We start from the raw sequence: 17,651 nt of genomic DNA on the forward strand, positions 1-17,651 counted from the left end.
AGCCCAAGGTGGCGATGGACAGGCTTTAATGGTAATGTCGCTACTTATGGCCGAAATCTGCTTTTGGACGAAGCCATCCCCAGAACAACTGAAAGCAATTAATAGGAAACATCAAATATTCTTTTTGGTTTGAACGTTACTGATAAAATACCGTATGCATTGGTGTCACTCTACCGCGAGCAACTCCAATCATATGCTACGGAAGTTTCTGTCGGCTGGCGCCCCTAATTTTCGCCCAAAGTTTCTTGAATACTTTACCGCTGCATACTTCTAAAAAGCTCTGCTACTCTTTGGACGGTGGATGTGCATCGGCTATCTCGGATCGGGGCTGTGAGCCACCATTTGAGATCGCATCTTTTAAATTTTGTGCTACTTCTACTAGATAAGTAGCAATAAAATCAGTGGTTTTAGCCATGCCCTGCAAGAAATGGATCCTAGTGGACAGGTTCTGCGCTGTGTACAACACGTCACGTAATGTCGGTGCAGTGGCACTTTATAATAGTTTTCTCCGGTTGACTAGACATTCGATCATGCTACGTACTCTGAGCTGGCTATTCCTCACATTAGTATGAACTATTGTGTGACTTATGTAGGTATGTTTAGAAGAGGAATTGGGAAAAAACCCGGGTAGAACTATTTAAACCAACTCTACCCGTCCACTTGGGACTAAGGTGGAACATCCAAATAAGTCAAAATGAACTCTAAAAGTCTGATGCAAATTGATTGCGTATGTTTATGGGTTTTTGTGTTCCTGACGTTGGCAGAATGTTTTTCCGACAAGAAAATTAACGATTGTACTAAATATATATATATATATGAATCTCCCACTAAGTCTGTTGAAAACTTCAGACCTTTTAGGATCAGGTTGAGTTCAAAATTGGTTGACGATTTTCATCTCACTCAACCCTGCACCGACGATGTCACCCCGATTGGTGATGAAACGTTTGCAATCCAACTACCAAGCACGGCGAACAGACTAACAACCACGATTTTCATCATCTACTGAGGAACACTTAAATCAGTTGGGTGACATCGGTATCAGTACACACAGTTCAAAATTCATTTCCTACATCAGTTTGTTTGTAACCTCTGGACACAGAAGAAGGATTGATGGAATGCAATTGCCTTAGTCCTAATTCACTTACGAAAACCCACAACTAGATTGCATATTCAAAGGCTTCTTTCTCCCCTTAGAACCCATCAACCACGGAGAAACCCAACTTCTCCATGACATTACGGCAGGAAGATGAACTATGGGCCGCTCTTTTCAACCCATCGGAGTCTCTTGTCGAATCAGCGAAAGAAGTCTCGGCGCAGCTAGATTTGTTGTCATTTGGAGGGGAAGAAGACTTCCAGGTCCAGACTTCAAGGTCTGCCGACCTTCTTCCGATCCCTCCTGAAGAAACACCGGTAAGTAGGAAGGCAGCATGCTCATCTTTGTGCCGTCTCAGATAAACTACACAATCGATCTTCAAATGGTTTCAGTAGTATGACGTCACTCATTGCTGCTCTGGGGCCTAATAGCATTGAAGATGCAATTATTTAGCGTTTGCGGTCCAGATATTTTACTTCATACTTGTAATTTACACGGCGAATTCATTATTGAGTATGCCCAAACTTCACTGGGAAATCATTTTAACCGTTTCGACCCGTAACAACCGTGTTGTTCATTCAGACAATAACCGATTGGAAAAGGGTGATTACTTGTACAATACCAGAGTGGAACCCTTTTGTTTTACAGTTGTTGCTGTGATGAGCTTATTTTGATTTTCTTGTATTCCAACCAAACACTGTTTCGGAGGTCACTAATAACACAGCCAGTAATATAGTAGGACATTTTCAGTCTGTGAGTCCCAAGGTGGATCTCGTATTCAACAAAATGCTCGGTTGAATTAGTCGATTGTGGTTTTTGCTGTGGTGGTAAGTTTCCTTCGTCAGTTTATGCCTAAAACTGGATGAGCGCTACAAGTTCTTCAAAGGTTATCCGTTAGCCAACAAAAAACATATTTAGCGGAAGGGGGAGGAGGAGTTGGAGCTGTCTCACTTTGATGGAATTGCACCAAATTCAGTTAGTCCTCTTTGTAATCTTCGGTACGATTCTTTCACAGTCCAACCTGTAGTTTGACCTAATCCCGCTGGCTGGCAAACTCAACTACAGATATCGCCCTTTACACAATTCTAGCGACCTTATCCAAGGAGAAGTAAGCTCTGGAAATTCAGAGGTTATACCTTGTGGCTTCATTCACACATCTTAGCCACCTAGAATTCGTTGAACAGCTTGTTTAAATTGATTAGGAAATAGAGACGTGAGATTTGGATCAATTGTTGGTTTCTGCTCCTAATGAGCCGATGGGTATGTCTGGAATGCCAGCTTATTGGGACTAAAGTTCCCATTTCAATCATCGTTTTCGTCCAGTGCCACTGCAATTGACACAAGCCTGTTTCAGACGATTTCAGCGAGAGCTACCCTTGCGATTTGCAGCATATCAGAAGGCAGCTGATAAACAGTGTACTGTATCTTCATCAAGGCTTGTCCATACATAAATATAGAATGGCTAGTTTGCCACCTAATGAGCAGTTGACATGTTATGCGCTACTTTTTATTCTGACTTTTCGTTGATTTACCAGTCTGTGGAACATTTGTGGCTGCCGTCGCTCGGCCGTAGTGGTTACCAAAGCCCCACGATTACCTCGTGCCTGGACGAACGTCTGCGCGTGGAGACAATCTCGAGCCCTGGCTCCTGTACTTTGCGGCCTACAGTAAATGTCCTGTAACTTGCGGAATAGCGGGCTACCAACTGCAGCGATCGGTTGGACAGTGAACACCGTCGCAAGCACACTCGTCATTTGTTCACAAGATGATGAAGATCCCCTTTGGAAAATTACTGCACACTAAGGGTGAATACATGTGCTAAACTGTAGAAAAATATGGATGAATGAATGTGGAAGCGATCGGAGCCCAGAGCGAAGACACGTTATGTCTCTAGGAATAGATGCTTTGAAATTCAAGCCGCATCAAATTCGGCATATTTGAGCACTGAATCGAACTAAATTGTTATCAGTGAAGTTGAGAAGCATCCTTACTAGCCTCGCTCATAATAAGTCCGTTGAATAACGACCGAAAGAGTTTTATTAAACTGTGCAATTAGGGAGTGAATGTACGCTGGGGTTAGTTGCATTCGATGCCTACTCAGATGTACATGCGTTTTTCAAGAGAACAATGTAGACAGCAGTCATGAAGAGGTGATTACTTGATTACCTGACAAGGTATTTGGAATCCAGTCAGGTGAGCATTGCGATTGGTTGGTAGATTTTAGAGCAAAACACAACATAACCAGAGGAACTGGTGCAACCGAAATAAGTGTCTAAACATGGCTCTTCATGCTGTTGGTAAGATTTTCTGACACCTTAATTAACACAATTCGGCAAACTTTGCTCGTGTCATGATACTGTGTTTATTGCTTCATATCATAGTACAATCGTGAGTTGTGCACCTCCTCAGATAAGTTAATGTCTAAAGCAGTTAAACCGTTCTCTTCGAGGATTCAAGAAAGTACAAGAGACGCCACAAACTTACTTCAAGACTTCTCATCTCAAAGGTACATACTAGAGCAAAATGTCACTCCCATGTGCAACTGACAACAGCTTGAACGGAGTTCTGAGCATCAAGTAACAAAACAAAGTTACCCATACGATCTTGGTTCACCCTTTTTTATCTATTTGATATATCCACCTCGACCCACGACCTCTGGGTTTGAACATTCTTTTATCTGATTACTAGAAAAAATGAACAAAATAAAGTAGACAGCCCTGAAATTTGCCTGAATTTCGGGAACAAAAGCGACTGGATTTGTGAACACGAAGGACATAATCAAGAATTTTCATTTGACCGCCTAATCGTACAAGGGTCGGTCTATTGACAAAGTTTAATGCCCCCTTTTTATCGGGAATATCATTTATTTGTTGAATCGGCGTGGGCTTGCCCCCGCTTAAACAACTCATGTAAAATGCTTTACGTTATCCAAGCCATTCAGGATCTCACACCTCAGGACCTCACTCACATCCCGAAGCTAGGCATCGTCGTTATAGTGAGGCCAGTTGCTGTGTGGTGACCGAAGTAAGCTTTGCATTCACATGATTAGGTCAGTCGCTTGGGTCACGTTTTTAAATTGATGTACACTTTCTGCTTGGCCCCGGTCGACTGGAACACCTACTTCCTTACAATTTCGTATGCTTTACTAGATAAGTAAAACTAAGAATCAGCAGTTTTGCATGGAGTTAATAAAACTTCATCTGGCTTTACAGCTGAACAGGTTTTCAATGTGGGAATATGTATGATTAGCTCATTCATCAAGATGTTGCTTAGTCAATGATATCTAACTGACTTCGAAACTAAACTGTGCTTGCCGTTCTAAGAGAGGCAACATCTAACTTCAGGATGCGTGAGAGACAGTTATGAAATTCCATACCTAATACTTGGGTACCATGTACCGAATTTCTCGCCATTTGTATGACGGTGGCTATCTTGTCTGGGTCACAGCAGAGGTCTTCCGAGGTCATCTGTTAACAGTTCATGTGAATGGCACTGCTGAGTTTTTGTTTACCTTCGTAATGTGTCGAAAAATTGGTAGCTCGGGTGAGTTTAATGGTGGCTGTTGATCTGTTCGCCGAGCTTGGCAATTGACTTGCAAACGTTTCGTCACCATACGAAGAGACATCATCAGACATCATCCCACCCAATTGTGCACTGATGATGTCTCCTCGTTTGGTAACGAAACGTTTGCAAGTCACTTGCGAAGCTCGGCGAACAGATCAACAGCCACCTGATCAACAACCGGTGTGAGCTCGTCTTCTAGTTTTCACTTGAAGTCACAATTGGACGAGAGCACAATCGAAATGATTACACGGAAGATCGCAAATCAAGAATTTAGTCTTTCAGCTGTTTGTATACGTTCTGGAATCGTTCGAGGCAGCATTTTATCAGATAACTGGACTGCATCCACTTCACCTAAGATCAGTACCACGAAGGAACAGTTGATGATTAATGTGGAGCTACCGAAGGTGTCACAGTTATTATTGTTCCTATTTGTATCATTCTTACCGTTGGTAACATGCTAATTAGGTATTGGCCTATACCAGTTTTCTACCACCTAGCTTGTGTCCGTTTATTCCTCAGGTTACACACTCAACTGGTACTTCTTCCCCGGATTCGCGTCAAAACACCACTCACTTCTCGTCGGTGCTTCGTGCTTCAGCATCCGAGGATCAAATTTCCGAGATACCTGTTACTCTTAAAACCGATGTACCACGCCAAAAATATCAAACACCTTCAAGGACTGTTTCCGAATCTCTCCACTCCTGGTTATGCGATCAGGCCTACATTAATTCTTCCATCTTTTCCGGAAACGCGGAATTCGGGCGACAAGAATCCGGTGGACCATTGCGACCGACATCGTCTCCTCCAAATAAGCAATTAGACTTGCTTTCCTATGAGCCCCATCTAGAACAACATCTCGAGTTTAGAAATGAAACTGCGCAGACCACGGATCATTCAGCTAACAGTGACAATCGCTCGACTGCATCAGGAAGTCCAGATGGGACAGGCGATTATCGGGAAGCGCTAAACTCTGCTAGGATAGATGATGATCAAAGTGTGTTAGCTCAGACGGGAAATCGAAGCATTTCAGGCTGTGGGATTGACCGACCAAAAGGCGCGAGAGAGACACACGTGATACAGCAACATGCCAACACGCCAAACGGATTGGCCAGATGGGAGGGACGAAAATTACCACACTTGCCCAGTAGCTACGTGGGTGGGGTTGGTCCCGACGATCAGACAGACCTATGGGAGGAACACAAGTCTGAGGAATTTGGGCAAGATGCCAAGCCAGTGAGCAGCACATCAACTACAGTGGCCGATGTGGACCAATCGATTGGAAGTTTCGTTTTCTCTATTGGTCCAGGCCAGGCCGGTGATGAATACCGCGCAAACAGTAGGGGAAATAAAAACAAATACGTTCTGTTAGATTCCGAAAGCAAACCAAGTTACGTTCTGCGTGAAGTTTTTCCTCATTCTCCGAAGAACTCAATAGAGTCGGAAATTGTGTGTACTCATCTGCAACAGTCTTGTGAGAAATTACATCCTACAAAAACACCTGTTCTAGTTGAGGAAGTTGATTCGAAGGACATAAACACAAGTTCGGCACTTATTCTACCTCAGCAGCAAGTCACCCCCTCCGAAGACACAGATACATATACCACACCGAAAAACGTTTCCATTTGTAAAAAGGATAGCTGTACTGAAACTTCAGAAACTGCATACACCTTTGCACAAGACGCTACAAGTCATTCACCCCAACGGTCTTCTAAAAAACGAGACCTAGTTTCCGTGAGATCAAGAAAACGAGATTCTACTCACAAATACTTTGCACTTACTGAATGGATTCCATCGAATTCATCCGGTTCTTCTTCCGTCACACTAGCTTTCCCACTAGATCACGGTTTGCAGATTGCGCGGAATACATTAGTTTCCCAAAGTGCATACAGTTCTGAGGACATAGACAGTTTTCTTACATTTTTGGAAAGTCCGATTGATGCACTTCCCCAAAGACCAGAATTATTACAGTCTGGATTATTTCCGTACACAAGTTGTTGTGCTCCATGGAGACCATGTCCCTTGGCAGAGTTGTTTCCATATCCACCAAGTGATACCGATAGAGATCTTGTGATTACAACAGAACCTGTGAACATACAAAGCATACCAGAAGCCACCCAATACGTAACGAAACGTACATTCAAGAACACCTACGAAAAAGTTGTAATTTATGAAAGGTCCCAGGCGAATCTGAGTCCTCGCGTAAATTTCCTTGAGCGCATCCAAGAAGAAACCGTCCTAACCTCTGAAGAGGATAGTGTTGTTCAACAAAAAACACCGGAACGTAAGGTGATGTCTTCGTCTTCGAGTTCTCGTGGATCGTATCCTTCAAAGCGGAGGAGGCCACGGTCCCACTCCTATACACAAGATGTATTGCGTTTCGGTGAAGACCCGAAATCTCTTCAGCGGGCTGGTATATTACATAGGTATACGAATAATCCTCGACTGGTTGGACAGGAATACCTGAACCGCCGTTCCTTCCACGATGTTCGTGTTGGATACAGTAATGCTGCTACGCTGAGGGATGACGTGGATATGGACAGGCTGGCAGCAGTGGGTCATTCACTACGCAGGTATGCTATGGGTAGCCGAAAAGTGACTGGTAGCCTGGACTACGATCTCGATGGATTTGAAGATGAATACCAATATCAGCCCGCACAAGCTTTGCAATCCAGAACACTTCACAAACCTTCAAAACACGGACAGAACCAGAGACTAATATCTCGCTACTTTGCCGGGCGAGACGCAGTGCGATTTCCAAAGTTGTTTTCTGACTTGGACGAACTCAACATAAATAGAAAATGGCGCATGCGAGACTACCCTATTACACCGAGACCTATTGATGGCACTAATGTCAACTTCTCGGATGAAACGGATCTCAATGAAAGAAGATCCTATCGGTCGTTACCACCATCGGAGCCTGTGTCGAGAAGAGCCAAACGTCCCAATGGATATTCCAGTTTCCGTCGATTTACGACACCAACAATGGATATGACACATACGGGATTGCTAAAAAGACCATCTTCCTTGATGTCTGGGCGATTTCATGGTCCAGAAGGTAGTTCAACCGCTCTACAGCTATCAAAATCAACTGAGCATTTGTATCCAGGTGGGATATTCAGGTTCGGTTCCGGAGATACGTCAATGCAAACTTTGCGAGCAAGATTAGCTGCCGCACATTCTGAGTCGCACTTGGATACTTCCATAGATGACTCGCAGCTTATGACCGATGAGTATAACTATGAAAACCACTATGGTTCACTCGATCGGCGAACAACTACGGATACCTTAACAGCACAACAGCTACGCCGACAAGTCGAAAGACAACACCGTCAGTTGTTGGAGAGTTTGTTAAAAGAGCCGCAGTGGTCACCACCACTACCCAATTTTGATTTGACACCCACGGCTATTTTATCATCACAGCCCGCAGGACCTCAAGTGACCATACCCGTTTCTGAAGTTTGCCAAACGATACATCACGGGTCGTTGATTAGTTCGACAATGGCACCTCCGATTTTTTCCACTGCTACAGTTCGGACTTCGACGGACGGGGCATTAGGATGGGCAGTGGATACATCACATGTCACAACCGCTGTTCCGGTCAATCAGGCACTTAGCATCGGTACCATGAACCTGACCGCCTCACCTCCTGCAACACAGGCTTTGCAGTACCAGAATGCACTCATGGATAATAACCCGCTTTTCCAGAAGCTAGGGGAACTGCCTAGTCAACAAAGCGAGGTTATCCAAGCTCAAACAGATGCAACCTCTAATATACTGCAGTTGCTTAAAAATTCAGACCTGCTTCAAGCTATCACAAACGATCCGGAATTAGCTTCCCAACTGTCCTCTTTGGGACTGAATTTCAGTTTGCCTGATGCCAATCAGGTGACTTTAGCTGCAATGGCCGGGGCAATGGCAGCTACCGCGATAGCCAATGCTGGTCTTATTGACGGTACCGAGTTCAGCGGACAACCCTCAACATGGCCTGATCAAATTCAATCAAGCGAAGATCCCTTGCTTGGGCCTCCCGGACAAGATGAACAGTGTCGGCCCGACTTAATGAGAAATACATATTTCCGCTCTGGTCTACCACCATACGCAATCTCCAACGAGGAAGAGATTCGATTGGAACGTCTACTCAAACAGCTGAACACATCCCTCAGTTTGGAATCAGAACATAATGGCTTTCAAAAGCACACATCACTCCAGGCTAACCGGTCAAGGCCAGATGAATTTCAACTTCCGCACAATAGCATGGATTCCCAAGTTGAAGCTCAGAATCTATATGCTCGACCGAACCAACGAGTATCGCAACAGAAAGATGATGGTTTGCAGTTCACGATGGGACCGAGTCAAACTATTGACAAGTGGCTAATGCCCGGTATGGAAAGGGAAGAACAGTATCAACTTGTCAGTAAGTTATCAGTGAAAATCTGAAATGCTGCTTTTGGTGGGGAAAATCTTATTTATTCTTGTCAAAGACTCGATAAATATCTAGCTAGCACACGTTCGACAGCCTAGTCACCATTCTACATTGCAGTTCTGAGAGGTTTCGATGAGTAGCGCTTTGAGTACAACCTAGATAGTTTTATCGGCCAGTGGTGACTTGGGTGAGTAGACCCAGTCCATGTACGCGCAGCAACCATGCAATTCCAACCACAACGTACTTCCACTCACAGTGCACGGTTGATGTCACCTCGACTGGTGGTGAACCGTTTGCAACCAAATGACGTGGCTCAGCGAACACATCAACCCGACCGTTGGGATAATAGATCGGTGGAATTTAGCAGTCTTAATTGACGGTCGACTAGTTGGTGTGAGGCATTTTCACTGCAATTTCTCAGTTAGGAAGAAAACCAGAGAGTCGGTGAACTAAACAGTTTTTCCTTTCAGTTTCGGGAGGTTTGTTTCTTTTAAGAAGATTAGGAGTTCAAAAGGCGTCCTGTGCTTCAACAGTTTTCTAGTCGAAGATGTGGGCCTTCGGTTAGGGAGAATGTATTTTAAGTATTTAATTACCAATTGTTTAAGTGTTTAAGTATCTAAGTACTGTGTTTGAAGTTTCCATCCAAATTTACAATCTATCAGTTTAGCTAAATACTAGTTAGAGAAAAAAGGCCTTCGCGTCGAAGTTATCTACTAGAAAATGTAAACTGAACAGTTGCAGACCATTGGGCAAAGAAGCAAAACTCTCATATGCATCTTGTTTACAAAAACTGAGTATCCATCTTCTCTTTGAACGCATCTTCCTGAACTTTCCTGGATATTTATTGACTATTGCTCAAATCCAAACAAATGCTACAAAGCGACTCCACAAATTGCGCAAAAGAACTCACTTTTCAAGAGACGCAAAGCGGATTTATGTGGAAACATACTACTCGCATGCCTCCTCCATCAGTAATATCACCGTTACACTAGTAGTGTTGTGCAGAAGCGCACCCTTTTGGTGCCCATCTCTCATGCACGAGGGCTGAGATACTGCTAGGTCACCCAAGCTTAGACAGGTGAAGTCGAGGGGCAGTGGTCACTTCGAACCACGGACGTTCTGGTCAGTAAATTCGCGCCCTATACACTGAGCCATCTCGCCTGTGGAGATATGTTATCACGATGGACGCATTGGAATTACTAGGTCCAAGCAAACAGACCTATCTACTTTGAGCGATGTGATTAGTTGGATCGATGTCTCGAACGACGACTGAATTTGCACCGGTTTTGTTGATCACGTAATCACATCAGTCAGAATTTTGGCGGCTGCTCACAAGCAATACAAAAGTGTACGGCAGATTTTAGGCGTTCTTGATACTACTGGGTTGGAAAGTCTTGACAGACTGGCACAACTAGGACAGTTCGAGGTGTTGGTAGGTTGACCATATCCCACAGAGTGCGGTTTCAGCTTGACACGTCATGCCTATGTAGTGTGCGTTGACAGAATATTGTTAGCAAACAGGCGCCGCATGTCTATAACCGGAGTTCAGATCCTCGCTCACTCAGGATATTGGCCCTGAGTAGAGTAGCACTCATTTCCTGCCGTTGACGTGCACGCATCAAAAGTATCGCGCCAAAGAATGGGGACCGTTCAGACGGGCGCGAGACAGATGGTACAGATTCTTCATCTCCCGCAAACTTTCAAAAAAACTTCGTCTGTCCTGCACCCAATCACGTAAGGTTTTTCTATCAAAATTCCTTTTCGACATGTTTTTCCGTGTAGAGAAATGCTGATGAATAAATCTGCTCAAAAGACTTTGGTGCACCATCCAGAACTTCATAACATTCATTCCTGACCACAAATTTCGTCAACCAATGGATGACCAAAGAGATGATACTGATCCCGACTTTATTCGGCTCTCATTCAAACACCATCCTAGAATCAAAATGTCTCTTTCTACTAACCATTAGTCGTCGCAAGCAACCTGATAATTTCTGAGTCATGGGCCTGGATGTTTTAGTGAAGAATGAATCTAAACAAATAAATGAATGAATAAAAAAAAACTCAGCCGTCAGAGTGTACGTAGGATAGAACATATGACAACATTTGGGACCATTTCGGATTGCTTCCCACAGAGCCAGATGCTCACCGACCAGTTTGCTCAACTGGAAAACACCCGCCGCAACCCTCCGGTATATTCAGCTGTTGACACATTCAGATAAAAATATGACTACAAGTAGAAATTCGGAATGCATTCTCGGACTACAAACTGATCCTCGCAGAACATCCAATGATTTTAGAATCCTGAACACATTTTCGGTAAAACGCCCGATAGAAAATCAGGAATTTGGCTTGGTGATCAGGAAGTTTTCTGCAAAGTTTGCTGAGCAGTCAGAACATACTTTCTGACTGTCAACTAGTAGAGAGATGTTGTTTGAATCAGCCATCACCCAGTTAAGACCAAAGATTTCATACCTGATTGGAGTTCTCTCAGATGTGCAAAGCCGTCGATTGACACATGATACTGTGTGGAATGCTCATTAGTCTGGGTTTTTCAGAGGACTTCTGTTTTCGAAGACCAAATCGAAGTTATGAGTGGAGAACTCATAAGAAGGCGTTTCAGATTGTAGCTATGGTGAGTTTGCCCTTACTCGAGTAATGGAATGTGACTAGAAAGTTGACTAGTCTTCAGATTTATACTGACTCCTTGCGCAGTTTAGTGCAAGTATGAACAACCATTGATCCACCGATATGTGTTTTATTGCTTGTTTGTGAAGCTCTACATGTCATATTGCTTGAACTTAATCGTCTCGTCGAATCCGTTCATCAGTGGGAGGAAATTGGTGCTTTTGAATTCTGACTCCTGTGAAGTAAGCATGGGACCAGTAACGATGCCGTACAGTTAGTGATGATGATGATGACGACGAAAATAACGACATTAGACTTATTTCAGCGTGGTGACCCTTTTGGTCGGTCCGAAGGAATCTTCTTCTAGAAAAGGAATTTGCAGTATGCATGTTTACGCGAATCCCAATCCATTGTGCTCTCTGACGATGCACTTCAAACGAAACATCACAGGCCATTCAGTTTATTGCAAATTATGTGGAAAGGCAGAGCTCCCAGTGTTCGCCGTGTTCAGGCACAAGTGAGATGTTTCCATTACGACAACTCCTTTTGGCCTGGTGCAGTTGTTCTAGTGGGTCCACCCTAAACGGGGATGGAGGCACTAGACTCGGGTCCCCCTCTTTAGAGCTCGGCAGCAGTGCATATCCTTGACCTTGTCAGAATTTTAACTGCAGACGTCCGACATTTGAGACAGCGTGTCACCAATCCACCAGCACATATTAGGCCCATTTGGATCAGTACGTCTGAACAGGAAAACACATTTCCACACTTGAGGAATATGACTGGCTTGTCTGACGGCTCGAACAATACGACGGACGCTTGAAATCTGACTGAGGACAGTTAGTGGACCGCCGTGTGTCCTCCAGGGTGCGCTGGCGGAGAAGTGGTAATACACTTGCCTCATATCCGATTTCTGGCGTTCCAACTCCAAAAGGCCAAGGATATGTGTGTTGACGGGCGCTGAAATGGGTGAAATTCGAGTCCAATGCCACCCGCCCCCGTTTGATACAGGCCCTTAGGATGATATGCCGGTTCCAGAGGAGAATCATTACAACCATTTAAATAACATCTCGTCATCCAGAATTCAGTTCTACTTGGTAAAAGTGGTGGTCATTTCGATGGTCAATCCATCAAGTGAATTTTGCAAAGATGCGAGAAAGTACAACCCGACTATGGACTTAAACTTGCAAACCGATATCGGAAACTTGTCACTTGTCACTGAGTGTTGCTAACGAACTGAGTCACTGTGGGAAACCGAGAAAACCATTTTTTACTTTTGATGACTGCTGTAATATCTACTTTTCACCCATTGAAATACATTCTAGATAGCTCCTATTTTTAAAACTGTTTACTCAGCCTGGTATATGTGCGTCAGCACTGGAGTACTGTTGCCTTTAAATGAGGTATTTAACTTACCTTTGATTCTCATGTGTCCGGATGTGCTCCATAGTTTTAAATTTCTGTTTGAGTATGGCAATTGTCCTATCGCGGTGACCTAGATGAAGTAAGGTGTTCTGAGGAACCTATGCCCTAAATGAATCTCACCTGCATAGCTTTTTAGATATAAGTTGCATTGAACGAACCAGGATTGCCTCAGTTAGCGAGCCATACCTTGTAACGTCTTCCTGATTCCATAAAACCCAAAGGCGTGCGATCGAGGAAAGTTCGTTCGACGGGGATGATGCTAAAGCACATCTCAAACGTATATCGTATCTCCACACGGTAGATTCTACGGTGTAAATTGATAAACAGCCTAGTAGAGCGTCCGTTATACCTAATATCCAAATTTATAAAAACCCTTTTTCTAATAAAACCGTGCGTTTGCGTCAAACTATTTGTCCTGCTTCCTAACGCATTCGACTTCTCGCGACTTTTTCTAGGTCGTTCATGAGAGGGCATATCATGTGGAAATCTGTTCGCGTTGTTTAGGCGGCTAAATCCTAGGTAGATATCGCTGATGAAGCGAAGATTTGAGTGACGTGTTTGAAGTCCGTGACCAATGGAAATTTGCTTACCGAATAGTGTTCTGATCATGAAGGCGACCGACAGACTTATTGCGCCCAGCACCAAAGGGTAGAAATGGGCTGAGATATTTGGCTCTGGGGGAAACTTTCCTTCTTCGCAGCTCAAAAACCAGGGGAGAATTAGGCTGATTTGTTTTCATAAAGTAGACCACTCACAAGGTTGCTGAAAGCTCTTCGACAGACATACCTTCCGTTAATTTCTGGGTTACACATATGATCAGGCCGCTATCTTCCATATTCGGAATTGGAGGGCATAATTTTGTAATTTAAATTAAGCATTGGAACCGTTGGGTTGTAGATTGATGGTAATCGTTTATACTGAACAAAGACAAGAAAAGTGACGGAGATTTGGTAAGCCTCAGTTGGTTCCTTATCTGGATACTGTTAAACGATCGTTCTCAAACTTCTGTTTCTTGTGATACCTTAGTTGCCTGACAGGCATACGTTGGACAGACAGTGGAATCAATAAGATTCCTCCTATCTCTGAGCTAAAGCTAAGGCTTTCAGAATTACATCGATCCTTAATGCATTGTTTTATCTGAAGGTGATATAGACACTGCTTAATTACGATGGAATGTTGGATATTAATCAACCGTTTTACAACATTGCTTGATTGGAGAATTTCCAATAACAGGAGTTTTGACCAATGCACGTTGCAATCTTTGAACTCTTCTATTACAAAACGCATCAACCAATCGAGAAACTACTGCAAAGTATTCGTTTATGATTCAGTACGAGAAAAATCGCCCATTTTTATCAGAACGACTTTGGTTCTGTCGGTTTGGATAAAAGCTGCTAACATCGATACCACGATTATTCCTGAAAATGCAAGCTGTTTCAGGATTAGATAACTCATGTAATGACTAAATTATGGAAACCGCCTGATGCGCATCATTTTATGTAGTGATTTCGGATCATTTTAGATGGTACAGCCGCAGAAGAACGCCTCATAACTCCAATGGACTGGCCAAAGTTCACATCAACACAGAAACAGGTGAGTGAGTTAGCTACACCAACTTTGCCGTGGTATCTCTGCTGTTATCGCAAGCTTCTGATCAGTATACGCTAGAAATAGGGACATTTTTAGTGTTCTTATTTGAGTGTCCTAATATATTTTAACTCATGCTGGGGATACAGTGACGTCCTATTTTGTTCGACATGAACAGGGCTCTGAAGCGTGGATCGCTCAGTTAAAAACTGAGGGTTGAAATCTTTAATCGATCGCGCAATGCAAAGACTACATTGGTGTACAAGTGGACCGTTGCTGTGCTATTTTTATTTTGAAAGTAGGAATACAATTCCTAAGCTTATACCCCCATAAATTCACAAGGCTCAAATTAAATAGAAAAGGTTCGGGGATACCTCAAGGGAATATCTGAATGTTCAAACTGGAAGTTTTGGAAACACCACTCACTGTATGCACGATAACTTACGTGTTTCTGTTCGCCTCGACTGAGGCGTTGTTGATAAACCCGTTATCGCGTTTGACGGTACGCTGAGTGTCCGTCATTATTAGTTTAGTATTTAAAAGATATTTATGACTTAGGTAGGCGGTTGGGGGAAGCAGTTATACGAATTCAGGCTCCCCGTGAGCGGTTTGCTCATCTGGATACTTTTGTGTTGTGGTATGTAAAACGGCCATCATCTTCGAAATTTTGGTTGAATGTAATGTAAATAAACTCTTTGTTGACGGACCAAATTCAATGGTGAACCTTTTGAAAATACCTGCTCGCCAGAAAGAACGTTTGCGCTGTCCTTCCAGTGGAAGATAACTGAAAATAACTGAATCTGTCGGCAACACTATCCCGTTATGTAAATGAGCATTTATCTTCATATGCTTCCTATTCGGTACGAAGCACGACTGACCGAACTTGGAGAGGGCGAATCAGAAGGTGGCGTGTTTAAGAATTTTCATTAACGTTGCATGAACTGTCCTATTCGGGATGTGATCCCAGTCGGAAGATATGCTGCCTTTATACAGCGCGTTCAGTTGAAGAATGTCGTACTTAAGATGCGAAGCCAAGTTCCTCATCATTATCAGCTTAGTTTGCTTCCGCAAACAACTGCAATTTGTTGTTGAGTTGCTAAGAAGAATCGGTAGGATTTTGAGAACTTGGCCTACATGCTAGGCCACAAAAAGACGAGTTTAGCGCAGTCAAAGTAAAGTACATTGTTATCGGTTTGGATTTTTTCCAATTTTCTTCTAATAACTTATTTGACACTGGTATTTTTTTCTGAATCGAATGATGAAAAATCATTTCACCGCTTTTCGCGAAGCAAATTATTCAACAGTATTGATAACCAATAGATAGTCGGTTTCTGAAGAGTGCAACTGCATTTTGCCGCTTTCTGGGACCTATATCACGTGAGTGAAGTTGGAGCCATTCCTGGATGCTTTGGATAGAATAACTAAGCTGTTAGCTACAGCACTATGTGTCCAACTACCGCATTTCTGCGGCTACTGAACATGATTTGAAACTGGCGCTCGGTGAGATTTCGAGTTTGGGAATTATTCGTTGAAATCGATCAACTGTTGAGGTGAATACTCGGGTCATTCAAGAGTAGCCAGGCTGCTTCGATCTTCTGACGGCGGACTGAAACAGAATACACGTTCCTGCATCAATTGATCTGCAAGAATTAAAAGTACGTCTGCATGAGCACAGAGTTACACCTGTGGCATAGGATACAATTCCTAGGTTCCTCCTGATTAATTTTTGATGCCTATTTATTTACGTGTTGCTGACAATGTAATACGATCCAGACTTTATCAGAAGACAAACGAGAGCGCAGAATGAATTCCACGTGAAGAATCTTGACTAGCAAGTATTCGTTGGGTGGTTGACCGACAATAAACCTCTCTATCAGTGTCACCTAAGGCCTGAGGTAAACATATGCACGACCAGCTAGGTTATGAGCCTCAAAATTGAAACACATTTTCAGATAATTTAGTAGCCATGGCACGCATCTGAGTATACAATGTTCCTACCAGTGACACTTGGAAGTGTACTTACCCGCCCCGAGTGGGTTTAGTACCAGTGGGATAAAATTACCTTGTAGTAAAGTACGAAGAAGCAATGCTTGTCGGGCGTCCACACTAAACTAATTTCGTTGAATCACCAAGAACACTACTCGAAAGTGAAAAGGGAAGTGTTAGTTGGATTTCGAATGGTGGTGGAAAATGCTTTGAGGAGCTAAGGATTTTCAACCTGCCAATCAATACAAGAATAGCTGGATCCACGGAGCACAGCGTTTAATATCCGCATCGACCACCTGGGTTCTAATCCATGCAAGGGTGCCTTCAATCTGACTACCGACTGCGATCTTGGAAATTATGTACACGTGTTGTTTCACCAATAGAAAAATAATTTAGTTCCACCAATAACAACCCTACAGTCGATAAAAAGTCAAGCTGTTTTGTTGAGAGTATATCCTACTAATCGTGTGTACTTAAAGGGAGAGATGCTCTATGTTCGCAAACTGACTGGCATTCATACAGCCTTCCTGGGCCATTCTAAATGTCAACCCTTTATTTCTAACCGTTTGCGTGCCTAACTGTGGAAATCGAAAAAGTTCGCTGTAATACTGTTTCACGTGTTTCCTCAGTCAGATCAGCCTTTAATGACCTTTTAATCTATCCTTATAAATTCACTAGACTTGGCGAAAGTCCGCACTCTGAAGTAAGTTATATTTCCAGATATACTGTGCGAAAGCTTTGGTCAAGAAGATAGGTTAGATTTGCTTTCCTTCAAGTTCTCCAACTTGAAGTGGAACTGGTCCATGTTCGAAATTCTGATTTGATTTTCCACAGTCATCACGAAAGTTCAGAATGACAAAGGTTTACGAGCTCAACTACCGGGTGAATTCGTCGAAGGGACACTTTAACAAAACAACGGTCTCTTTAGGTTAGTGTGGCCATTCAACA

The 17,651-nt window shown here is 43.3% G+C and overlaps 2 protein-coding genes across 2 annotated transcripts in view; one reads left to right on the forward strand and one right to left on the reverse strand.

The window, feature by feature from the left end:
- The window catches only part of T265_04273 (hypothetical protein), a gene marked incomplete at both ends in the record, with an annotated part of 60,587 nt that overhangs the window by 4,865 nt on the left and 38,071 nt on the right, over positions 1-17,651 (forward strand). The window contains 4 exons of the mRNA XM_009168972.1: positions 1,195-1,414; positions 4,713-4,837; positions 5,123-9,071; positions 14,653-14,723. Coding sequence (XP_009167236.1) covers positions 1,195-1,414; positions 4,713-4,837; positions 5,123-9,071; positions 14,653-14,723 — 4,365 coding nt within the window. The remainder of the gene's footprint in view (positions 1-1,194; positions 1,415-4,712; positions 4,838-5,122; positions 9,072-14,652; positions 14,724-17,651) is intronic.
- T265_04272 (hypothetical protein) lies at positions 901-4,718 on the reverse strand (the record flags this gene model as incomplete). Its single annotated transcript, XM_009168971.1, has 2 exons — positions 901-999; positions 4,605-4,718. 2 exons carry the CDS (start codon positions 4,716-4,718, stop codon positions 901-903), a joined length of 213 nt encoding a protein of 70 aa, XP_009167235.1.

This window comes from Opisthorchis viverrini (genome assembly GCF_000715545.1).
Source record: "Opisthorchis viverrini unplaced genomic scaffold opera_v5_69, whole genome shotgun sequence".
In the NCBI taxonomy this organism is placed as follows: Eukaryota; Metazoa; Platyhelminthes; class Trematoda; order Opisthorchiida; family Opisthorchiidae; genus Opisthorchis; species Opisthorchis viverrini.